The sequence below is a fragment of the Drosophila serrata genome, unplaced genomic scaffold (assembly GCF_035046125.1).
Source record: "Drosophila serrata isolate PLE 108 unplaced genomic scaffold, ASM3504612v1 contig_292, whole genome shotgun sequence".
NCBI classification, from domain to species: Eukaryota; Metazoa; Arthropoda; class Insecta; order Diptera; family Drosophilidae; genus Drosophila; species Drosophila serrata.
The window spans coordinates 447,448-474,148 of NW_028257190.1; the positions used below are offsets into that span (position 1 = coordinate 447,448).

The 26,701-nt window shown below is 33.8% G+C and overlaps 4 protein-coding genes across 4 annotated transcripts; 1 reads left to right on the forward strand and 3 right to left on the reverse strand.

Moving 5' to 3' along the window:
• Positions 1-2,447: 2,447 nt before the first annotated feature.
• rumpel (solute carrier family member rumpel) lies at positions 2,448-8,652 on the reverse strand. Its single transcript, XM_020945050.2, has 5 exons — positions 8,003-8,652; positions 4,194-4,353; positions 4,052-4,117; positions 2,890-3,983; positions 2,448-2,820 (listed from the first exon to the last, which is right to left on the reverse strand). Exons 1-5 carry the CDS (start codon positions 8,242-8,244, stop codon positions 2,568-2,570), a joined length of 1,815 nt encoding a protein of 604 aa, XP_020800709.2. The 5' UTR covers positions 8,245-8,652; the 3' UTR covers positions 2,448-2,567.
• A 1,565-nt stretch (positions 8,653-10,217) lies between these two features.
• On the reverse strand, positions 10,218-10,564 carry LOC110178043 (uncharacterized). The gene is made up of 2 exons (XM_086836662.1): positions 10,384-10,564; positions 10,218-10,288 (listed from the first exon to the last, which is right to left on the reverse strand). The coding sequence occupies exons 1-2, from the start codon at positions 10,562-10,564 to the stop codon at positions 10,218-10,220; spliced, it is 252 nt and encodes an 83-aa protein (XP_086692788.1).
• An 8,286-nt stretch (positions 10,565-18,850) lies between these two features.
• Positions 18,851-19,644, forward strand: LOC110178038 (uncharacterized). Its single transcript, XM_020945055.2, has 2 exons — positions 18,851-19,033; positions 19,129-19,644. The coding sequence occupies exons 1-2, from the start codon at positions 18,971-18,973 to the stop codon at positions 19,348-19,350; spliced, it is 285 nt and encodes a 94-aa protein (XP_020800714.1). The 5' UTR covers positions 18,851-18,970; the 3' UTR covers positions 19,351-19,644.
• A 3,843-nt stretch (positions 19,645-23,487) lies between these two features.
• LOC110178036 (mitochondrial import inner membrane translocase subunit TIM14) lies at positions 23,488-24,215 on the reverse strand. Its single transcript, XM_020945052.2, has 2 exons — positions 23,866-24,215; positions 23,488-23,805 (listed from the first exon to the last, which is right to left on the reverse strand). The coding sequence occupies exons 1-2, from the start codon at positions 24,088-24,090 to the stop codon at positions 23,617-23,619; spliced, it is 414 nt and encodes a 137-aa protein (XP_020800711.2). The 5' UTR covers positions 24,091-24,215; the 3' UTR covers positions 23,488-23,616.
• Positions 24,216-26,701: the final 2,486 nt, after the last annotated feature.

Sequence of the window (26,701 nt, forward strand, 5' to 3'; positions counted from 1 at the left end):
CCTTAACCCCTTTTTGGCCACTGCATTTCTTGGGTCTCTTTTAGATGAAATCTTTTGGTCAACAACAACAACAACAACAACAACAACACGAAGCACAACCATTGTTCTCGCCTCCATTTTGTAGTGGCTCGTTTTTTCGACAATTTCCATATGAATTTTAATTATAATTTTTCTATGCTCATTTTCATGAAAACAATCAAAAATGACTTTTGTGCCCCTGTTTTGCGGGACAGCTGAGGGAGGAAGTGGGGCGGCAGATGAGGAGGGGTTAAGGACGTTGTGGGTTAACCTCCGTTGCAAAAATTGTCACTGGCATTTATATGGCCGCCAGGCTTTCCAAAAAATTGTACAAAAAATTAAGGGTAAGACAGAGGTATTAGAATTAAGCTATAAATACCCTAAACATATATAATATAAAATATAAAAGATTAATTTTGAAAAGGAAACAAAAAGAAATTGAAGTTCTATGAATATTAAAATAATTATAAAATAATTATAATAGGATAAGTTTGGATCTTCTGGGCTTTTAAGTAATTCTATCCAAGTTTTTGGCGTTATGCATCTTACGTCTTCCTAAATCCATTTACCCCCTTTAAAAATCGTAGAGTATACCGGGAGCAAATTATATTTCGGGATAAAAAGTAACACAAAAGCACAAACACGGCGACATAAACAAGTTAACAGAGCGAGGAGTTTTTTGGTTGTTGTTTGCCTTTGTAGTAATTTTTATAGTTTTTCTGTTGTTGTACTAATTGTGTAGTTTGCTGTTAGTGGCAGGTTGGCAGTTTGGCACGTTAGCGCTGCTTTCAGCTTCCGTTTCCGTTTCCTGTTTTAGTCCCAAAAAAAAAAAAAAATATATATATATATATATAGAAATATAAAACAAAAGAAGAAAAACAATCCACCCATATGACAACTGTCCAGAGTACCTTCCCTCTTCCTACCTTTCTCCCTTCCCCCTGGCACTGGTCGTTCCCATTTCACCGCCTGTGAACCCCCTTTTTCCATAACTGCCGCAAGGCGGCGCACCTGTGTCTCTCTATGCTTTTGTCCAGATTTTCCACAAAAAGCCACACACACTGCCCGGAAACTGTTATTATTATGCATTCTGATGACATTTCGCTGCTGTTTCACCCTCTGTCACTGCCTTTTGTGTGAAAAATTATTTTTTCAAGCGGCTAATTAAGAGAGAAATAGCTGTAGCAGTAAGGACATATGGCTCGGTCTTTCTCATCGATGAGTACAGAGTCCTAGAGCTCTCAAAAAAAAAACAAAAAAAAAAAAACAAAACTAATTTCGCAAACATTTGCCAGCTCATTAACAATTCAATTTGCTGCATAAACGACCTAAACATACAAATATGTACCTCCCTCTGACAAAATAGTTGGCCACACTCGGATGCAGACTGACCACCGGCCGGCACACACATGAAAAGCAGTAAATATTCAATTAACGTACGGAAAACTAAATGTGAAAACGTAACCCTTTTCTGAAGGGGTTACCTCTAACTCTAGTCCTGATCCTGGTTGAGGTCCTGGGCCATCTCCTTCCCCAGAATTGACCTTGGGCCCCAGACAGAGACCAATCACTTGTGCCTGACTGGCACTTGAAAGCGGGCCACCCTCCATCCTCAGTCTTGTGCCATTTTCCCGGTCCAAGGGGTACGAGTACGGGTTCTCTGTAGTTCAGAGCCTTTTTTTACATTTATATCATTATTTTATACTCTTTCTAGAGAGTATAGTGATTCCTAGGGTTCTCTAAGGACTCAAAGTCTCTTAAATTCAATTATTAAATAAGTTTAAATAAACCAATTAACTTGGAAATGATACAGAAGTAATTGAAATAAATATATAACATATAAAATGTATAAAAAATATAAAATACATACATACTTAATACATAAACTATATATAAATATATACAGAAAATATAAAATTTTTATAAATACCCTAACATCTTATAAATAAAACCCTTCTCTATGCAAAACTATATAAAAAAAACACTTGAAACAAACTTATATATAGTGAAATTTTATCAGATATCTATAAAAATTATATAGAAAAGTATAAAATAAATGTTTTTTGAATCGATTTTGATGGTATTTTTTATAATTCATAATATTTTTGATTGATAATTATATATTTAAAATAAAACCTAGCAAAACTCTCACAAATCCTTCATAAAATCAACACTTTCCGATTTAATTCCCTTTAAAAAGGAGTATTAACCCATTCGGATTTATGTCTCTAAGAAAACTCTCCCCTTAACCCCTTTTTTTTGTAATTTTCCCCTGTGATTTTCTCTCTATTTGGGCAGCCGTTGCTTTGATTTCTAGGTTCGGGTCAGGTTCGGGTATTCCCCCATAACTGCGGGCATTTTTCTAATTACAGAGAAAGCATCACAAGCAAAAGGCTTTGAACCCACATCTCTCTCTGGTTACCCCAAAATAATTATGATTTTTTTTTTTATTCATTTTAAATATACAGTATATAATATATTTGCTAAGCTACCGAAAGGAACATGAAACATGGCCAGGATATATACATATATCCTCAAATCCTCTTCTATCACGTGGTGGTCTCCAGTTTCTTGGATTTCTCTCGAAGATCTGGCACTTGTGATCGTAAACGATGACGACGTCGCTCCAGCCAGCGTCTCACAAAGGGCGTCAGCAGGCGGGTATCCACTGCATCCAAATTGGTTTCCCGCAGGATCAGGCTGGTGACCAAGGCCACCAGAATGGTCACCAAGGCGCCAAACAAGGTGAAATATAGATACGAGATGCGGTACAGCTGAAAGGGAGCAGCACTGGCAGCAGTGCTAAAAAAGACAGGAGATTTAAATATATAGAATATAATACTAATCTTTCTAGAATTGTAAAACTCCAACCTGATGGCAGCTCCTCCTCCTCCAAGACTGGCAAACTCTCTCGGCTCCCCGGCAAAGGTGTAATTACAACCCATTGTGGAGTAAGGTTTCCGTTTGTACACCAAATCCCCTGTAACCAAATCCCGCTGAGCACTCACACACATCCAGGCCATGACCACCAAGGAACTAAAGCCACCCAGGAGTGCTCCCTTGGAGTTCACCCAAGGCAACATGACGCCAGCAGTGAAGATGCCCAGCAATGGACCATTGGCCACCGAGGACAAAGTGATCGTTAGCTGCAAAACAGCTCCCAATTTCTCCACGGCAAAGACCAAGGCCACAAATACGATGCCAAAGACCACAACCACACTTCGCATCACGAAGGCAGTTTGTCCTTCGGTCAAAGGACTCTTCCGAAAGGTCTTTACAAAATCCTCCAGCACCACCGCCGACAGGGAATTCAAGCCCGTGGATAATGATGACAAAGCGGCACTAAAAACTCCTGCGACAAAGACACCCGGCAATCCTGGATATGCGCCAAGAGTTTCCATTACCAAAAGTGGCAGCAATTGATCATTCCTTTGAGCCAGTTTGGTTTCCAAAGGATCACACTGGGCATATGTGGCATAGATGAGTAAACCCGTATAGCCACAGATCAGGAGAAAGGCCAGGACACCGGCAATAAATGTCCAAATGGCAATTCTGGCATGCCGGAGCGTAGGTAGCGACAAATACCTTTGAATCATATTCTGGCTAATGGCATTCGACTTCAACCAATGGGCCACACCACCCAGGACCAAGGAATAGAAGGTATATCTCTCACTAAGATCCGCACTAAAGTTGGGTCTCTCCAGGCGAGAGGTTTCCTGGGCACGTTGCCATACCACACCGGGACCACCAATATCCAGGGTTCCCTTGATCAATACCAAGGCCATGGCCCCAAACATAATCAGGGTCTGAATGACATCCGTCCAAACCACCGCCTTTAGGCCACCAATGCAGGTGTAGAAGATGCAAACCACACACACAATGGGTGTGACAATGTGAATATTCACACCAGTGGCCTGATTAAAGGCTATGGCAGGCACATAGATCACAATAGGTAGCCAAAGGAGCTGTCGAGGATAAAGGATATATGATAATTAAGGAACTTCTTTGATTTAGATTTTTAGAGTACACTTACCGATGCCACAATAAACATCACAGAACCAAAGAGCCGCAAACTGCGATTGTAACGTTGTTCCAGGTACTGTGGGTGTTATTTAAATAAAATGTAAATATATAATATATATATTTTGTAGATTTCTTAGTTATTATACACTCACCTTGTATGTGGATATTAGATTCAGTTCATGGAAAACGGGTAGGAAGAAATAGTACATGCAAAAGCCCATCAAAACCAGGGAACCCATAATGTACATGTACTGAGCTCCATATAAATACACCTCGGTGGGTGTGCCCAGGAGTGTGATGCCAGATATAAAGCTGGAAAGTGAGTAATTAATATATTAAAGTTAAGATAATGAAGGTCTAGAATTAGTTCTAGTCCTAGTTCTAGTAAAAATTATAATAAATTAAATAAGAAAATGATTAACAGAAAATAATATATAATATTTATAAGTTCTATAGCTCTAGATTAACAATAAATACGATTTTGTAACGTATATGTTTGTATATGTCTATAATAATGATATTTAAATCTAAATTATTTATTATATTAAAAGATTTTGATATACATATCTTACTCTACGATATTTTGGTTATTTAACTATGCAATTTTTTTAAATATACATTTTATTCGGTTATTTCTCTACCATTATATCGATATTATATCGTTATAGGCAATATTTTTCCATTATCATAAGACATATTAAATATTTCGATATATCTAATCGAGATATCTATCTATATATCTATCTATATCTATATCTATCTATATCAATATTCAAATTCTTAAATTAAGGTTATTTCTCTTCCATTATATCGATATTATAACATTAAAGGCAATATTTTTTGATAATCTCAAGTTTGAAATATCTAAATCGCATAATTTTCTATAACATCGATATTAATAGTCTAAAAGTCTAATCTAAAAGCAATGTCTATTAAAATTCTTTGTTTTGTTAACTTTTTGATACATAAATGTGTAATAAATTGATATTCTGTTTGATGTTGTGTAAACAAATAATTGAAATATTATTTTGTGGTTATTTTTCGATAACATTTTAAAGTGGAATTCGATATTTAAAAGTTATGATATTAGTCTATATATCAAATGTAACTTTTCTTTTCCATAAACATACCTAAATCAATATATTATAAGCATATATATATATGATATATAATATTTTATGTAATATTTTGAAGTGGAATTCGATATTTTAACGTTCTATATATATCTATATCTTTATATCAAAGTAAACTTTTCCTCTTGATAACCATACCTTAATCAATATATTATAAACATATATATATGATATATAATATTTTATCTAATATTTTGAAGTGTTATTCGATATTTTAACGTTCTATATATCTACATCTATATATCAAAGTAAACTTATCCTTAAACCTTAATCAATATAAACATATATGTACATATGTATATGAGTTATTATCTCTAACCCATTTTCCTCTACAATTTCTTTTGATTAAATTCACATTTTATACCTTTTTAAGGCTACTTTTCTCTCTGTGCACAACTGCCTTGACCTTGGAGTAAAGCCTCACAGCTGTCACCTCATCGCATCCATCATCTCTGTGAGATCAAAGTGCGTTTTATACAATTCAATTAGCACCAATGTCGTCGCTGTCATTGTCGTAATGTTCTGGTGTTCAAGTCTAAGTCGGGATTGGGATTGGGATTGCGACAGTGGATGGTTGGTGGATTCCGACTCGGATTCAGATTCAGATTCGCAGTCCGTAGTCTGGGACAATTGCCCATCGTCGTCGTTGTCAATTTGAATGCCCTGCATGCGGGTCGCTTGCCTCGCATGGAAGCCAATTATTAATTATGATTTTGGTGCGTTGATAGGAGCACTACGAGTTGCGTTTACCAGTTGCTAAAAATACCTCCACCGATGAGTACAACGAGTACGAAACTGGAGCAAATTTGACAGCAGGGTTGGATTAAGGGGTACAATTTTTGCAGAAAAAAATAAATAATAGAAATATATATATGTCACAAGGGGAGGGTCTTAAAATATCCATGATAAATATTATTAATATATATATTATATTACTTATTTGTTAATATATTATTTGATATTATTTATTTGATATTTACTGGGTTAATAGTATTTGAAGATATTGTTTATATTTTATTAAATATAAATATGCACCAAAGAAAAGGCCTTTTAAATATATATCTTATATCTATCTATATGTATCTTTGATATTCCTATTCTTTGTGTATTTTATTATTATTATTTATTAATTATATTGCGAATATTTATAAATATGTGTATGAATGTATTTAAAAATGTTCAAATTAATATTATTTATTTGGCCTGTATGTATTATTTTTATTTATCACTATAAATATAGGTTCAACCTTGTTGCACTTGGATAAATAAATTAAAAAAAAATATAAATATTTATATATTAAAAACATTTATAGTTAAATTTTTAAGTGTGAAATTAATATATGAAATTTTACATTAACTGCAAAGCGTCTTAAATTACAACAAATTTATAATTATTTCATTTTACAATGTCTCTATATATGTAATATATGTTCCTAATATTTATTTCCTTATTAACTTCAGTGTCATAAATTAAAAATAAGATGAAAGGGTTTTCCCATCGTCATTGCATAAGAATACTTAACAGGAAAAGTGGTCCAGCAAGTGAGTGGCTTAATTTAAATGGAATTTGCTCTTTATTGAGTTGCTTTGATCATCATCGTCACTTTAACTTATCTTTCATTCTTTGTTGTTTCTATCTTAGTTTCTTCTTTATGTTTCCTTATTTTATCAGCTTCCGTAAACGCTACTTTTCTTTATTAATTAAGAAACCTGAGAGCTTATATTAAGATTAAGTGTTTTAGGTTTTTAAGAATAACACATAACCCTTTTGCTGAATATAAATATATGACAATTTTTTTTAACAAATCAAAATTTAAAAAACTCATAACTAAGCCAAAAATGCAATAAATTTAATTCGGAAAGCTGTTCTATATTAGTTTTTGTTAGAATAAAAAATCTGCATACTTATTTTCAAATTTAAATTTTTATCAATTTTTTAAACTTTTAATGATGTAAATATTTAAATTTAAATTTAAATTTTAATTTTAATTTTCTTTCGGGAATAGCTAGATCGATTCGGCTGTTGATGCTGATCAAGAATATATATTATTTATAGGGTCGGAAATCGCTTCTTCACTTTCTATAAAGCTTATGACTGAAAGTGAAATACTATTTTTTAATCGATATTAACTATATTTTTATATGCAAATTTTACTACAAAGCAAAAGGTAAAAACCTCATAACTAAGCCAAAAATGCAATAAATTTAATTCGGTAAGCTGTTCTATGTTAGTTTTTATTATGTTAACAAATCTGCATATTCAATTTTTGTCAATTTTTGACATTTGTTAAGATGTAAAAAATGCATACAATTTTGAACAAAAATATTTGAAATTTTTTTTTTTTTACCAAATATGGCCAGATCGATTCGGTTTTTGATGCTGATCAAGAAAATATATGATTTATAGGGTCGGAAATGATTCCTTCACTTAGTTTTAAGCTTCTGACTGAAATTGTATTACTCTCCAAGGGTATAAATATAGAAGCTATGTTATAAACATTATAATATTGATATATAAAGTTTTTTTTAAATAATATTCTATAATGTACTTTAAAATAATAATTTATTATGTTTAATATAGTAATTTATAATGTTTGTTCAAAGAAGTTTAGCTCCATATGGCCTAGAAAATATATTCTATTGTGCAAATTCGGAGCTAAATTATTTAGTTTAACTTAATTATATACTTTTTGTCAATAATAATACAAAAATAATTGTAATACTTGTACAATAAATATCAAACTTATTGTTTATTTTAATTTAATTTATAATTATAATATTGTTTTATTATTATCTATATTATTATAAGATCTTCTCTTTTAGCTCACCTGGATATGAGTGACATGGTGATGGGAAAGACCTTCATCTGCCTTCCACCGACCAGGTAAGAGGCGGCACTGCTGGCCGCCACCTCGGCTCCATGGAGTTCCTTCTGTTTCCGGGACTCCCTTCGAAGCTGAAGGCAGAAATATATCCCAATTACGGCACAAATGGCCAACATTAGACAGAAGACCAAATAATCCAGCCAGCCGAAGCTCTGCAAACTCGCTCTTAGCTCCTCCACGTGCATTTTTACGATTTAAAAAAAATAGTAATAATAAAAACAACAATAAAAAAACACACAAAACTAAGTTAAACTAAAAAAAAAATAAGATTTGAAGCGGAGGAAAGCGCACCGCTCGGAGGCACGCATCAGAGGTGACTGGGGTCTGACTTTGATTCGGTTTTGGAACCACAATCCGGACAGCGGCGTCTATTATTGTTTTATATATTTATATATATATATATTTTTTTTTTTTATTTTTATTAATGATATTATGACACACACTTGGCGCACTCGGACACTCGACACTCTGGCTGCTCGGCAAATGACAGATTTTATCGAGCAAACAGCTGACTGGCGGAAGAGACAGCTGATCTGGGACAAGCCAGAGGGAAAAGTCACCCAGTTTCAGGCCCAATCCAAGTCCAAGTCCCAATCCCAATCCCAATCCCACCTTCTCCTCCTGCTCCTCCTCCTCCCCTGATCTCTGCTAATTGAGTCAGCAAATTGAGTCGCTGGGGGCAAAGGCGTCGTTGTCTTTGCCTTCGAGACTCCACAAGATCGACGGATTTCGAGGGCTAATTGGGTGCACTTCAAAAAAATATGCATAACTTGAATAATAAGGCAAAGAAAAATAATATATATATGAAATATAACAACAAAAATAACTAAATATTAAATAAAAATATGTGAATAATAACCCTTCAAAGTAATTATTGGAATTTTTAGAGGCCTATAAAAGTTAACTTTAATATATACATATATGAAATATAACAACAAAAATACCTAAAACTAAATATTAAATAAAAATTTAAATAATAACCCTTCAAAATAAATATTCGAAATTCTACAGACCTACAAAAGCTAACTACTTTCTTTTCATTTAACAAGAAAAGCTCTTTACAACGTTTGTTGATTTTTAGCTTAAAGTTTTGGGTTCATATTTTTCCCTACTCTCTATTTTTATCAGTGTATTCGTGTTGGGGTGCCACTGTGTTAATTAACTTGATTAGATTTAGCTGACAATTTGCGACCGCCTTCCGTCCTCAAAATGATCAGGCACTTGGATTGCGTTCTCGGATTTGTATGGTTGATTTTTTTTTGTCTTAGTTTTGTTTAGGCTCTAGCAGGTCTTTGTTTATTATTTTTCCTAGAAAATATCATAAAGAAAAGCTCAAGAGTTTTCTTTTTCATTTCAGAAAATAAAGTTGTAGATAAAATATTTATTTATATTTTAACATTTGGAATTATTTTACTAAGAACAACTTTTTAATGATTTCATAATCTTAAACTCATTTTAATTTATGTTTATGTTAACCAAGGTTTAACACAAACAAGAAAAGAAAGTAACTACTTTTGCAGTTTGCAATTGAGTTATAGGTTTGCATCGGAAATTGATCAAAACTAAGCTTAAAATATTCTTTGAATCTATATTTATCGATAATTTTAAATGCCAAATTTTTTGCACAAGTCAACGCTTAAAAATCTCGTAACTAAGCCAAAGATGCATTAATTTTAATTCGGAAAGCTGTCCTAAGTTAGTTTTTATTAGGTTAATAAATCTGCATACTCCATTTAAAATAAAAAATTTTTAATTTTTTTTACCAAATTTTAGCATTTTTAGCAAAGTAAAAATTACAAAAAAATAATTAAAAATTTTAATTTTTTCCGGAAATGGCTAGATCGATTCGGCTTTTGATGCTGATCAAGAATGACTCCTTCACATTGAAAAAAAAACTTCTAACTAATATTATAATACCAAAAAACATTCTCAAATAAAATAAATGTTTAAATCTTTACTGTCTTAATTAATTTACAAATTTGATTTCTTTTAATTCAAAAACTATCATTTTACAATTTCACAACCTTTAATTCTTTATTATATTAAAAAAAAAAAAAGAAATATTTATATATTCACTGCATATTTAGCAAAAATAATAAACTTCAGAGCTGCTAAAAACCGATTTAGTAGACCGAGCCCAAGTGGTAAAAAGCCGTCTTTAGGCCTGAAGATCTTCGGGCCAAATATTATTGCCATTTCGGTTGGCCAAAGGATCTCCAGAATTCAGGCCTAAAATTATAAAGTAAAATATAATAAATATGTACTAAGTAATATATATTAAATAATATATATTATATATTAATATATTTATATTAAAAACCTACCCGAACTGGCTCCACTCATGGCCAGAATCGAGCTGGTCAACTCCTTGATGGTTCGCTCCATTTCCCCAAACTTGGACAGATCATCCGAAGAGGGTGCAGCCCCAACCAAATGATTCTGATCCCCAAGGAGCAGGTGGATCAAGGTGAGGGCCAGAAAGGCAAAGAAAATTCGATGTTCCATTTGGGCAGAAAGACTGTGTATCAACTGATGAGCAGGGTTTCAGTTACAAACCTTTTTATAGACCCAATATTATCAAGATCTTACCATGGTCGATTACTGCTTATAATGGATGGACTTGAATGATATGCTTCAATGATGGTCAAATGACCGAAATTTTCAGTGGGAGATTTCTATCTGGAGTCATTAGGGTATAAAATTACATATATTTTTGCGGATTTATATATATTTGTTATATAATAAATGGATTTTTTTAGATATTACTATGTAATTATAACATTTTATAAACAACATTTTTACACTACATAAATTTCTATAAACTTTTTATATATTTCCAAGTGTTTTTTATATTTTATATATACAGGTATATTTCTATAATATTTATTAAAATTAATCTCACGCAAAACTGTTGTAAGCAAGAATACGCAGGACTGTACCTATTACCAAGCAAGGCCACACTGGTCTGTACCTATCAGCTAGCATGGTCACTCTGCCCTAAGATTTATCGACCTTCGCCTGAATATATGCTAAAGCAAATTCTTCGCAGAATATGAGGGGGAAAATTTTGATATTTTCTGCACCTCGTTTTTCCTTTTATATATATATATATATTTTTTTTTTTTTGTGTGAATACCAACTGGAAAATCTGATGCAGATGCAGAATGCAGATGCCAGGGAGCTTCAGTTTCAGCTTCAGCTGTGGCAAAAAGCGTCTGCACTTTAGGGGCAATCGAAGCATAAAATGAGCAGCAAGTGCCACTACACAGATGGAGACACATACGCACACCTGTACAGGTACACAAATACACACACATCTCACACATCACACACACAAATCAGAATCAAAAATTTTTGTATGCGTTCTGCACCTTGAACATGCGTTTTAGCCCGCTTTCAGTGGATTTTTTTCTATACATATATTCACGCCCCTCTTCAAAAATGAATACAGGAAATACTCGGAATGTGGTTAATTTTATTTCTAGATCTTATATATTTTTTATCCTATATATTATTACAAATTTGAGCCCCTTTAAAATTCTTACAAAAAATAAATCTACAAATTTCTTGGAAGATTTAAAGATTTCTGCTCAGAATTTCCTTGAAAGTTACCATTAAATTCTCGTCTAATTTCCTATTTAAATATTTGAATATTGATGTATTTAACTTCTATATACATACATATATTTATATTTTTATTAGCTGTCTGATGTTCCCCTTAACATTTCTTGTTTATTTTCATGTGTATGGGAGTGTTATGTTTTTTTAAGTATTTCTTTTTTTCTATTTTGCTCTGCAGCGTCAACGGCAAATTAATTAATTCCAGTGGAGCGATTTTTCAAGAAAAACCCTTTTCCCCCTATTCCGAGGGGGGGGTGGCAGGGGGAGGGGGAAGGCACTCAAAACGGTTTCGCAGGTGTTGTAATATTATTTGGAATTATGTTGGAATTTCTTGTTTTCTTTTCCAAGCCGAGCGACGAGTGTGAGAGTGTGTTTTTTTCGCCCGGCAAATGCCATGAAAATTATTTGCTTTTTAATTTTTGTTTCAAGTTGCATATGTCTCTACCTATATGTGTGTGTGTGTGTGTTTGCCAGTGTGTGTGTGTGTGTGTGTGTGTGTGTGTGTGTATGGTTCGTTGTTTATAGCTAACTTTACAGTTGAGAAAGCATTTGTTAAGTGGTTTTAATTAGTTGCCTCCGACGACTCGCTTTTGGAATCCCAAAAAAAAAACCCCTGACAGGAAAAAGATTTTGCATCATCATTCCCAAAAAAAAAAAATAAATAAATAAATCAAGTATTTAATTCATAAAAAATAAAACATAAATGATATCATAATAATTTTGTAATATATAATATTATTTTATATTTTTTGGTCATTTTAGTTTAAAGAAATTGAAGCAAAATGAAACCAAACCCTGACCCCAGAGACAAAACATTTTTCATCATTACTGCTTAAAAAAATAATTATAAATCAAGAATTTTGTTAATTAAAATAAATAAAGTGAACGGTTTTAAGAGAATTATTAAAATTTTAAATATTTAATATTTTTTTGATAATTTTATTCCATAGATATCTAAGCAAAAGTTAGTCCAAAATCTTAGAAGGACATCTATTACATTGAAATGAATAAATCATTTATTTAATTAATTACAAAATGTATTAAGTAAAGGATATTTGAATAAATAAAAGTATTAAACATTTTCTATATAATTATTTATGTTATTGTATTATATTAACTACAGATATGTTTATAATATATATACATATGCAACAAACTTATATACCAATGATTTAAATTTAGAAGAGAAATAGTAAAGACCTCAAAGACATATAAAAAATGTTAAAAGTGCGATTACACTAGTTAAAAAAATATTTAATAATATATTTTATATTTATTAATAAACCATCAAGTCTAGAAAATATATAAAATAAGCTAAATTTCATAAATCTTCGTTAAAAATATATATTTTAATTCAATTAGAAATCGTTATTCCAATTTTTTTCCTAGTCAACCTTTTCTTTCATAAATATTCTAATAATTCCATTACAACTTTGTAGTCATTGCACATTATTACCACATATTAGTTGTCGAAATGAAAACACTCCCTTTTGCATATATGTATGCAAATGTACCCCTTCCACTCATCCACTCATCTATACCCCCCTTTAAATTGCGACGCCACTGTCATTCACACTTCGGTCATTATCAGTGGGGGGAAAGGCGCGTAATGGGGACTGCCATTTACAATATTTATCAAGTGCGCGGGAACACACCCAAAGAGCCTGGCTGGCGATTAGCCCCGGTACTTGGTACCCTTGGTCCTGCCAGGACTCGGACTTGGAAGCGGAAAAACAAAAATAAAAACTATTGTGGAAAGGCAGGAGCCGCAGGACTCATATATTATGGGCTTTGGCAGCGTCATCGTCATTGGGCCTATGCGTGGCCTCTAATTACATCGCATTGTCATAACAAAATTGAGCGCATTTGACACGCAATTGCCCCACAGTTGGACATGCACTGGGAGAAAAGTTTCCTCTAAAAATATTTAAAAAAATTAAGAAGCTCCAGTTTATTTAGCAGAAATGCCTACGAAGTAAGTCTGGAATTAATCTGGATTTGTTTGAATTTATAGTAAAAATAATATTAGTTAAGGATCAAATTAAATTCTTACTGTATTCGTTGTAGGAATTTTATGAATTTTACAAAATAAATTATTAAAATTAAAAACAAATTGAACGCAAAATTCAAGATTACTTACTGGTCACAGATACTTATTGATCATAGTTATTTACTGTTCAGAGTTATTTACTGATCATAAATAATTACTGATCATAGTTATTTATACTGATCATTGTTACTTACTGATCATATTTACTTAAGTAACTATTTATTAATGTTAATTGATATTTAACTTAAATTTTACTAAACATTTTTATAGGTTATTAAACTAATATAATGCTTAGGAATTTTAAGAGCTAAAAAATATATTTGAAGATCTCAAAATAAATTACAAGAGCTCAGAAAACATAAATATTAAATGTATTAATAAATATTTATAAATCTCTTGAAAATATAATGAATATCATCTTTAGAAGTAAAAGTAAAATATTTATTAAATTATACCATATGCTTCTAGTAATTAATTTTGTTCAGTGTAAGCAACGATGACATGTGAGAAATATGCCACCGAGGTCACCATTCAAAAGTCAGGCTGGGTCAAAAGTCAGAGGGACTGTTGCATCAGCCCAACTAGATAAGAATTAATTGTTCAATGGCACGCATTGCACTAAATATTTGAATATATATATGGATATATATAAATGTGTGTATATGAATATGGGTGGGCTCTTCCCGTTAATCGGATAAAATTCATAATTATTGTTATTACTGTCATTTTTCTAATGACTTGCGTGTACTTTTCTATTAAGATGAGCTATCAAACGCACTTCTGGCCAACTGCGCTTGACTGTTGTTTGTTTTTTTGTTAATATTTTTTCCCAACTATATATATATGAAATCACTATGATTCCAAAGGGGCTTAAATGCTAATGCTAATGTCACCATCCCTCGCATCTTCGATGGCCACGCAACGCACACGCGTAAATTATGTAATTAAAATTCCGCACCTTAATTCGGGCAATTTATTACACGAGCTTTTGACTAATTGGATAACGATCTTTAACCATGTCCACTAAATAGGCTCTCTCTGTGTGTGCGGCCACTATATGTATGAATATATATGTGTGTGTATATTTGGAGTGTGCTTATGAGTTCATAAGCGATTGCATTTGCCGATAAGCCGGGCGATTAATTGAATTTCCACCGCGCGACAGTCAAACCAAAGGTGTGTGGAATCCCAGGGAGTGATTAACTAGAAGGACACCTCGAAGGACAAATGGGGATGGAAGTCATGATAATTGTTAGATATTTCTATATTCTATAGAAATTTGTGTAAAAAAAATAGGGGTTGATGAGATCTATCTAGGTCCTATAGAAGTTTAGCTTGGATATATGTACAATATCATTCATTGATAAACTAAGTTAAAGTTATTTGTTATATTTAAAAGTAGATATAGGTATATATAAAAGAAAGATAATATATCTAGATAATATAGCTATTATCCTAGGCTAAAGCCTCCTATATCTAGATTTTCCTAAATATTATCCTGCTTTTAAAGGTTCTTCGCCACATTCAGTGGCGTCATTTGGATAACAAAGTATATGAATTGGTAAATAATATTGATTTAGAATATTAAATATTATATAAAATATTTTAATATGTAAAAATAACTAATATAAGGCTCTTTTAGACTTTAAGTCTCTGTCACTAGGAAGTAATTTAGAAAGCTGTGTTGACTTTAGAAATACTATACCAAGTCTTTTCGAAATTTATTTAAAAAGAAGTAAACTTAAAAAAAAAAAACTACGAATTTTTAGAGGTTCTTTGACTTAATTTTACATTGCATGAAATAAAACAATTTCGTTTTATTATTTAAGTTTAAATGTATATTATTCTTAGAACATCGGTGGCATCCATGAGATGATCAAATGAAGGAGATGGTGTGACGTCATTGGAATCTTCATAGCCCTATTTTGATATTCAACTGAGCTTAAGTGTCAACCATGAGAATCGCAGAGGAGGGCAATAGTATTTTGTCATAGTCCAAAATCTGGGCTAACGTGGCATCCATAAAATGAGAAGATGAGGGCCATAATATGCATCGTCATAATCCGGAATATCTATAGGCCTCCTTTGGCATTCAGCTGGGTTTACGTGGCATCCTTGAGATGATCAGATGAAGGAGATGGTGTGACGTCATTGGAATCTTCATAGCCCTATTTTGATATTCAACTGAGCTTAAGTGTCAACCATGAGAATCGCAGAGGAGGGCAATAGTATTTTGTCATAGTCCAAAATCTGGGCTTACGTGGCATCCATAAAATGAGAAGATGAGGGCCATAATATGCATCGTCATAGTCCGGAATATCTATAGGCCTCCTTTGGCATTCAGCTGGGTTTACGTGGCATCCATGAGATGATCAGATGAAGGAGATGGTGTGACGTCATTGGAATCTTCACAGCCCTATTTTGATATTCAACTGAGCTTAAGTGTCAACCATGAGAATCGCAGAGGAGGGCGATATTATTTTGTCATAGTCCAAAATCTGGGCTTACGTGGCATCCATAAGATCAGCAGATGAGGGCCATAATATGCATCGTTATAATCGGGAATCTTCATAGGCCTCCTTTGATATTCAGCTGGGTTTACGTGGCATCCATGAGATGATCAGATGAAGGAGATGGTGTGACGTCATTGGAATCTTCACAGCCCTATTTTGATATTCGACTAAGCTTAAGTGTCAACCATGAGAATCGCAGAGGAGGGCAATAGTATTTTGTCATAGTCCAAAATCTGGGCTTACGTGGCATCCATAAAATGAGAAGATGAGGGCTATAATATGCATCGTCATAATCCGGAATATCTATAAGCCTCCTTTGGCATTCAGCTGGGTTTACGTGGCATCCTTGAGATGATCAGATGAAGGAGATGGTGTGACGTCATTGGAATCTTCATAGCCCTATTTTGATATTCAACTGAGCTTAAGTGTCAACCATGAGAATCGCAGAGGAGGGTAATAGTATTTTGTCATAGTCCAAAATCTGGGCTTACGTGTCATCCATAAGATCAGCAGATGAGGGCCATAATATGCATCGTTATAATCGGGAATCTTCATAGGCCTCCTTTGATATTCAGCTGGGTTTACGTGGCATCCATGAGATGATCAGATGAAGGAGATGGTGTGACGTCATTGGAATCTTCACAGCCCTATTTTGATATTCGACTAAGCTTAAGTGTCAACCATGAGAATCGCAGAGGAGGGCAATAGTATTTTGTCATAGTCCAAAATCTGGGCTTACGTGGCATCCATAAAATGAGAAGATGAGGGCTATAATATGCATCGTCATAATCCGGAATATCTATAAGCCTCCTTTGGCATTCAGCTGGGTTTACGTGGCATCCTTGAGATGATCAGATGAAGGAGATGGTGTGACGTCATTGGAATCTTCATAGCCCTATTTTGATATTCAACTGAGCTTAAGTGTCAACCATGAGAATCGCAGAGGAGGGCAATAGTATTTTGTCATAGTCCAAAATCTGGGCTTACGTGGCATCCATAAAATGAGAAGATGAGGGCTATAATATGCATCGTCATAATCCGGAATATCTATAAGCCTCCTTTGGCATTCAGCTGGGTTTACGTGGCATCCTTGAGATGATCAGATGAAGGAAATGGTGTGACGTCATAGGAATCTTCATAGCCCTATTTTGATATTCAACTGAGCTTAAGTATCAACCATGAGAATCGCAGAGGAGGGTAATAGTATTTTGTCATAGTCCAAAATCTGGGCTTACGTGTCATCCATAAGATCAGCAGATGAGGGCCATAATATGCATCGTCATAATCCGGAATCTCTAATGGCCTCCTTTGGTATTTAACTGGGTTCACGTGGCATCCATGAGATGATCAGATGAAGGAGATGGTGTGACGTCATTGGAATCTTCATAGCCCTATTTTGATATTCAACTGAGCTTAAGTGTCAACCATGAGAATCGCAGAGGAGGGCGATATTATTAGAGCCCTCCTCTGCGATTCTCATACATGGCACTTAATCATTCCTGAGTATCATGATAGTCGCAGTGAAAAGTGAAATTGTGACGTCACAACTTGGAATCTCCAACGCCCTCCTCTGCGCTTCTCATGGTATACACTTTATCTTACGTGGCTATTCTGCGCTTTTCATAAAATTATAATTGAGACTATAAGTTAATTTAAATATAACCAATTATCATTCTAATTATATTCTTACATCAATTCAAGTCGAGTGACATCAAAATTCGCATTGCTTATTCTTACCTAATATCGATCAAAAAAATAATCAATTATAATAAGTAAAATGCGCTTCACGCTCTATAAAGACACTAAAAACTTAAAATTTCTTACAAATGAGGATGAGGACATAAAAAATTTGTCAGATTGATCAAGACTGAGGGAATTTTTCATTTTCTAAAATACATTTCGAAATAATCGATGTCAAACACGCCTAAACGTAATTTATGTTATTTTTATTTTAAAAAAATCATCAAAAAGCATGTAAATAATAGCATTATAAATTAATTACATAAACTATAAATGTTATATATAAACAATATTCTAAAATATTTTAAAATCAAAATGAAATATTTGAAAATAATATTACTAAAAGATTATATTTTCCAGAAAACCCTTAAATTTCTATATTAATCACATAAACATTTCGAAAATTTCCCTCAATAAATGAAATATTTCCTACATATTTATTTCCCCAATTACAAGTGTTAAAAATAACACCAGTCTGATGACATTTTTTTTGCGCATTCAAAATGTTTACCTATTTAATATTTTGTATTGTTTTTTATGGTCACGTTCTGGTCAATAATTCGCAAACAGCCATTGATGGAAATTAAAACACAAATCAAACGCAAAGCAGTGCCGGCAAATAGCAATTTTCATCATTAAAACAAAGCAAAAAAATAAAAACAATAATAATAGAGAAAAAACCCAGGTAATTGAATGAGTCAGCAGCAGGTGAGTTTTGGCCCGAAAAGGTGAGAGAAGTGGGGTCTAAAAATAGATGAAACGTACACGAAGGCAGGGTCAACGGAGGGACTGTTGGCATTCCGAACACGTGGAATCGGAGCCGATTGAGCCGAACCTCGATTATAATGACGATTTGGAACGATTTCCAACCGATTTTAGCGGCTTGGCGGTTTTAGTTTGGTTCCGTAGCTCAGCGAAAAATGTTGTGAGACGCCGAGAACGAAAATATATAGTATATATACCCCGATTCTGGACTGTATTTGCATAATGGTCATGGCCCTTTGCTGCAAACTATTGACCCTTTTGCTGGCCGCTATTTTCATCCAAGTGGTAAGTCCTTGAAGTGAAAATCAATAGTGAAGAAACTAGGTTTCTTTTGGAAACTAAGCTGCGTTATTTTAATAAATAAATTATTTTTATTGCAGACTCTCTCCTTGGAGTTCATGGATGAAGGTATCTTGGCCAATGATGAGGTTCATCATCTAAATGATGGTGGAGAGGAGTCCTCCGCCGAGGTGCCAGTGATGATAACGGGTTATACAAGGGACACCATTGCACATTTTAGTCCTCGAAGGCCAGAGGCAGGATTCCGACAGTTGTGGGAAAGGGTTCCTCTCCAAAAAGTCGATGTGATCAAGAGGCGTTAGTCAGGGACCATTAATAATTAAACCAACTAACTATCCTTTTAATTATTTTAAACAAGTGATGAAAATTATCTTAGAAATACCTCAAAATCTAAATTAAAATAGTGTTTTTTTTTTTAAATAAAACTAAAACTAAAACTAAAATGCTTGAATGGTAATAAAGCTTTTAAATAGAACTTGATAAAAAATAAAGGCAACAACAATAAACTCTCGCTCTTTATTTGCCTGCAAAGTGCAAGCAATAGCTGCACTCTCTGAGAGAGTTTCAAATGGAAAAGAGTACGAGAGAATCTCAAACTTTCGTTTGTATAAATATATTAAAAACACATATTGATTAAATAATCAAATACTTAATATAATAATAATAATTAAAGTGATTATATTTAGTTAAAGAAGGGAAAAAAAAACCATAAAAAAGACAACCCAAGTTCTTTGGTTCAAGGAATTCCTTCTTTGTGGGTCGAACCTTTTTGGTCCTTGGCCCCCGGGGCCATTTCCAGCCACTTTTCCCCCTCGGATTTTCTTGCTGCCCACCAATCAGTCCCCCCTCCCCTTAAAAACCTCAAACCAAGTACATAGTTCTTAGAAAAGTAATAACAAAAAAAAAAAAAAAAAGGAAAAGAGAGCAAAAAGTGTGGAAAAAAGCGGCCGTTCTGGGGTGAAAAACTTTTTTATTTGCATTTTGTTTTAAGCAAAAGAAAAGTGAGACCAACTGTGTTTCTGTTTTGGGCTTTTTTTCTTCTATAATTTTTTTGTTTTTTGGGTTGTTTCTTCTTTGTTTTGTAGAAAAATGCACAAGTTTTATGGTAGCATAAAAGTTTTTGTGGGCAAAACTTTGCACTTGTCTTGCCCAAAAGGGTTTTACAATGATGCATCCAAGTGGGCGTGTCGAGCACTTAATATTTCTGGCATATCATTAGGCGAACAATATATATATATACTATACCATATATATATATATATATTCCCAAACTGATTTTTGGTGAGAGCAAAGTTTTTTTTCCTGGGGACACACTCTTCACAAAGCTTGGGGGGAGTGAGATGATGATGGCGAGTGGCTATGGCCGGCATGCATTATCATTAAAATAAATTATTTCGAGTCCAGTTTTCTGGTGTGTGGCGGCCACAAAACTAAAACGCATTTTGCACGTCTTCTCTGCGAGAATTTTTTACACGATTTTTACAACTTTTTTTGCGGTTTGTGCTAAGTACACACCACACACACACACACACACACACATAGCAGTCACCAGGAGAAAGCATTCGGCAGCATTTTTCGGGGGGGGTGGCCTCGGCCGTAAGATAAAAAGTCAAGTTGAATGCGTTTAGAGTTAGAATGTAGCATTTAGTTAACCCGCAAGACATCGTCGTGGCACACAAGAAATAACTTTGCATACTTTCCGGCGGCCAGCTCATGTTAAATACTAAAGGCCCCGGCCATCAAAAGACAATGAAAACGACCAACGAGAGGAGTAGTAGTTGTGGCACAGAGTAGTCCTTGGCCACGTAATTTCTCAAGTAACCCAACCACGTAAAGCATAAAATATTTGCCTTTGAGTCCGAAAAGTATGTCCAAGAAAGTGCCGCAAAAACAAGTTGCATGGCCAGGCTGGGAGACTCTTCTTCTCTCATTTGAATACCACCAACGGGGAGGCAACACAACTCTCGGACATGCAAACAACTTTGACCACGCATTTGTTCTGAAGAATGAAGTTGGGAACTACACTGGCAGAAATGTCTCCTTGAAAATGGTACAAGTTTCATTGAAATAGCTTTAAAGATGGTAGAGTTATGATGGGTAAGAGTTAGGAACCCTTGCTTTTAAGTTCTGATAGATTGGTAAGAAATAATGGAATACATATGTATATGGATACATATATTGGTTAGATTTATACATATAAATATACCAAGTTTCAGCTGTTTAGCTTATAAAATTATTGAGTTTTGATAGGTAGCAGTTAGAAACTGTGTCCTTTGAGTTCTAGTATAAAGTGAAGAAATAATTGGATTTAAATAAATTTTGGTATTAAGTTTGATAAGATTTATACATATAAATATTTAAAATTGCAGCTTTTTAGCTTCAAAAATTTTAGAATTATGATAGGTAGGAGTTAGGAACCATGTACTTTAAGTTATTTTATAATGTGAAGGAATAGTTGGATTTATTAGAATTTCAAGACCATGCCTGGTAAGATTTATATATAAAAGTATAGCAAATTTCAGATTTCTATATTAAGAAAATTTATAAAAAATTTTAATTAGGACAAAAACTATTAGAGGGTTAGGGATCTTATGAACAAACTTAAGTTCTCTGCTAAAAAAAATCTCAAATACTTAATAAAGGTATACAAATTAATCCTAAAAAAACTAAATAACTTAAATGATATATAATAACTATAAGCTTACAAATTTTACAAATAAAAACTATTAAAAGATATATGTAGATTAAAATTTCCTAAGTTCTTAAATTCCCTGAAATACCCTTTTCCCAAAATAAGCCAAGAAGTTCAACAGCAGAAGCTGGACCTTTCTTAGAGGTGACGATGCCAAGTCAGGGACAGGAGCAGAAGCAGGCGAGAAGGACCTGGGCCATCAGAAGGACCTGCATCCTCGGCCAGTTGAGTGGCCACATGCTTCATGCTGCCAGGCACATGCAATTTGTAAGCCAAAGCGCATAATTTACAACGTCTTCCCATTTTGGGGTCTTGAGACGAAGACCCAGGGCCAGGACCCCATCCTTAGGTACTCCTTAGGGCCAATGAAGTGTCGGTTGCGGCCACTTCATTGGAAGGATAAAGGAGCACACTGCACTTGTCATGGCCTCAAATCGCTTGAAGGTGTGTCCGGCTTACACCGATTGTGGTTGGCCAAGGAGTGTAATTAATTACAATAAATAAATAGGAAAAATAAATACACTATAATAAATGCAAATAAAATATATATATATATTCGCACTCATTTGCATGTGAATCCCCTGAATCCTTGTCAGAACAACTTTGCTTACTTTACTCACTATACTTACTTACCGGCCTATCTGGCGACTTAGTTCTTGAGTTTATTTTTTTCGGGGATCCTTTTGCCGACAGAAAAAAAAAGGCCAAAGGATTCGCGTGGACTTAAGTGTCGCTCGTCCTGTGCGGAAGGAGGAGTCCTCCTCAAGTGGGCACGGGCAAAAGCGGTGTCCGCAAGAAAATAACTTGTAGCAAATTAAGTTTGTTAGTAATTAGAACACCACTAAGGACACCTGAGCGCCATCTGAATTTATACTCCCCGCCAGGCGAGGCCAGGACAGGCCAGGCAGGACACACAACAATTAAACCAGCCTCCAGTTTTCGGCGGGGCCCCAGAGTCCTGCCCAGGTCCTGCCCAGGTCCTGCTCAGGTATCCTGCGAAAGTAACAAAAGTTTCTGCCTCTACTTGTCGAAAATTCCTCAACTCGAAAGTTGCCCGGAACTTTGATGTCCAGGAACTTAAGGAGCAGCAGAAGGAGATGCATCCAGCATCCAAAGGAGCGTCAAGTGCATGCCTGGACACTGACCAGTTGTGATTTAACCCACTGAGACAGGGTAAGGTTTTGACTTGTATATAAATAAATATTTAAAAAAATATAACTATGAAATATATTTCATACATATGTAAATATAATTTAATTATAAATATCTATAAAATATTAAATATACAATAACCTATAGAGTTTTAGAAGTACCTTAAACATATAATAATCATATAACTATAATGCTCTTAATAAAAATCCATAAAATACATATTCTTTTAGATTTACCATAAACTATATAGTCTCCAAATAAACTTCCTAGGTTTTATATACTTAGTTCCTAAATAATTTCCTTAAAAACCTCATTTTTCCTAGACTTTCTTTAAAGGGTTAACCCTAGAAAACCCCCTCTGCCTGGCAAGTGCAAAACTTTGGCAGCTTAAAAAGCAGTTCAGCCTGATTCTGGCCATTCAGTTGACCCGAGGACAACAAGTACAGGTATTTTGTGGCAAGAAAGGATCTAGCAAGCATTAGATAGCTGCAAGGCAAACATATTCTTTACCATTTAAAAGGTATTTATTGTAGTTAAAGAATATATATAACAATAAAATAATATATAATCCTATAAATATCTTACTTCTTATTATTATTTCAAAATCTAAGCCAAAATTACTTTTATTACACACCTCATTTTCTTGATTTAAACATATAAAAAAATTATCCTAAATACAAATCCCCGTAAATAATTTTGATGTCATTTGTCTGTTCGATTTCTACTAATTCTTTTTGCGATTTTGTAGCATCACCTCCTTGGCCGCATTGATCTTGGAGGCCAAATAAGGAGAACCACCGCGATCCGGATGATTGGCCAAAATGACACGACGATGTGCCTCACGAATGCGGGCCGGAGGTGAACTGATGCTGGTGCCCAGTATTTGAGATGCCTCGCGCAGCGTCATTCGCTCCTGATGAGCATTAATTAATTTAATTAAATAATACTTTATATAATATTTCTTATTTTCTACCTTGAAACCTCCGCTGTAGAAAGTCTTAGCATTGAGACGCGACCACATTTGGCTGATCCAATTTGGTCCAGCGGCAGTGGCTGTGGCGGGTGGGCGGCGCAGTAGAAATTGTGCGGCTAAGCCAAGCACACCCACGCCCAGACCCACGCCCACCATAACCCACTGTGACCTTGGAGCCTGGGCCACAGACTTGCCGGATGTTGCGCTACCGGAAGTGGTCTGCATTTTTTGGGTTAAGGAATCGACGGGGAGATTGCGAGTTCCTTAAATGTTTGTCGTCGAAACAAAAAATTGCTGCTGTTTTTAGTGTGAGGTTCGGAATGTGCTTGTAAATGTTATAGAACATAAAACATGAAGCCAAGGTGATTGGGTTAATAATCCATTTTTATAAAATATATTTTATATATGTATATACTTTTGACTATTTGTTTACTAACTATGTCTATATGTAAATTCAGTTCTCGCTTTGTTAAATGAGCAATAAGAATTTGTTTTATAGTTCTTTAAGTCTTAAGTAATAGAAAATAAATAAATAAATATTTTAAAAATATGTATCACTTATAATAAATTAGCTAGAAAGCCGCTTAACAAATATAGAAAAATATAAGAGATATATACCAAAAATAAAATAAGATTATGCCAGGAATATATAATAAATATATCATGAATATATAACGAATAAAATAGGATTATGTGAGGAAATCTATCAGAAGCATATCAGGATTTTATCAGGAATTGTATCAAGTTTTTATCACAAATATATCAAGAATATACCAGTAATATAAGAGGAATATAGCAGAACTATATAAGGATTTTATCAGTAATATACCAGAAATATTTAAGGATTTATCAGGAGTATACCAGCAATATATCATGAATAAAATATAATTATTTAAGGATTATTATTCCAGATACCATTAGTTTAAATGAGGAATATATGTACCAGGTATATAAGGAATGTACCAGGATAATACCATGAATTTAATAAGATTATATTATGACTGTATCTTTTTTTATATATATTACGAATATATCAGGAATATAACAGAAATATATATTGATTTATCAGGAATATACCGAAATATACCATGAGTAAAATATAATTATTCTGTACTATTATACCAAAAATATACCATTAGATTAAATGGGGAACATACCAGGAATATACTAGGAAAATACCATGAATTAAATAGGATTATATTATGTTTATATCAAAAAATATATCAAGAATATACGAGAAATAAATCAGGAATATATCAGAAATCAACCAGGAATAAATTAGGATTATTCATTAGATTTAATGAGGAATATACCAGGAATGTACCATGAATTAATAAGAATTATTTTATGTTTTTATCACAAATATATCAGAAATATAAATACAATACCAAAACTACACTTACCAGTATTATAAAAACTTGTATAAAGTTTAAACTCACCCAAAGTTTCCATCTTAAAGTTTCTGTCAAAGTTTTCTCCTTCACTTTCACTGAATTAACACCAAATTAATTTTCAAACTCAGACCACAGAATATACATATCCAATATATGAATATATACAAACCAATATACTTAAATATATATGAAAGATATATATATATATATGTATATATACAAACTAAAGCCCTTTGCACATGAATACATTTTGAACACACTTGAGTGCAGCGATTGAATTTGAAACACAAACGACAAATGCCGGCAATCAAGTCGAGACGGAGAAAATGGAAAATGAACTCCTTAGGAAGCAGGATATGGGGACTATATAATCAATATGCGAAGCAGTCAATAACAAGTGAGGAGTGTCAAGGGGAGAAAGGCAGGCGAAGGAGCAACAATTACAGAGTCCTTTTTGGGTTCCATAGTTTTGCAGAAGCATCGTCGTCGTCGGCGTCATCGTTGTTGGTTAAATGATGTGTAATCGTCTTATGTGCACTCGAATGCCTTTTGGCTTCTAATACGGCCAGGATCAAGGACCCGGGCGATGAGTGGGCCCGGGACACAAAGGCCGGACTTCAGGCAGGACCTCTCTCGCAACAAAAGAAAACTTTGCCATAGGCTGACCTCAAAATGCACAGCACAGGGGACATGGGCAAACTTTAATTTACAATCAATTCAGGCGTGAATAATAAACCACAAGAAACCCAGGCTCCCAAAGTGAAAGTGTTGTCCGTTGTCCTTTTCCAGGACCTCCTCAAAATTTAGTTACAACACAACACACACAAAAACCGAAGGAAAGTTTGCTGTTTGCCGGCAAGTTTGCCAGGCAAACAAACAAAGCCCAGGAGTGGAGTATGCCCCCAATCTCCGCCAGAAACCGCAACACTTCCGCTCCTTCAGAGTCCAGAGGACTTCCCTCTTACTCTATCCTGATACTGGCTCCTGCTTTTCTCCATCCCCTTGGCTATCAATATTGTTTTCCTATTAAATTGATCATTGGTCAGTCAACAATTGCGGCTAGCCTCGAAGGGACACAAGGAGCAAGTTTGGAAAGAGAGAGAAAGAGAGGTCCTTTGACCAAACACTGACCAAAAAAGGATAGAGAAATATTTTTTAAATTTAAAATAAAGCTTTTTTAAAAGTTTTAGTAGAGAGAGGTATTGTTTTGTGAGTTTTATATAAAATAAACAAATATTAAATTGGCACACAGAATATATGTTAGTAATGTTTAATAATTATATAAATAATATATAATTTAATAATGTAAATAATAAATATGTGAATATATAATAATAATCTAAATAATATATAATTTACAAATGTAAATAATGTATAATTTAATAATGTAAATAATGTATAATATAGATATAACAAAAAAAAGGTAACCTCGAGAAGCCGAC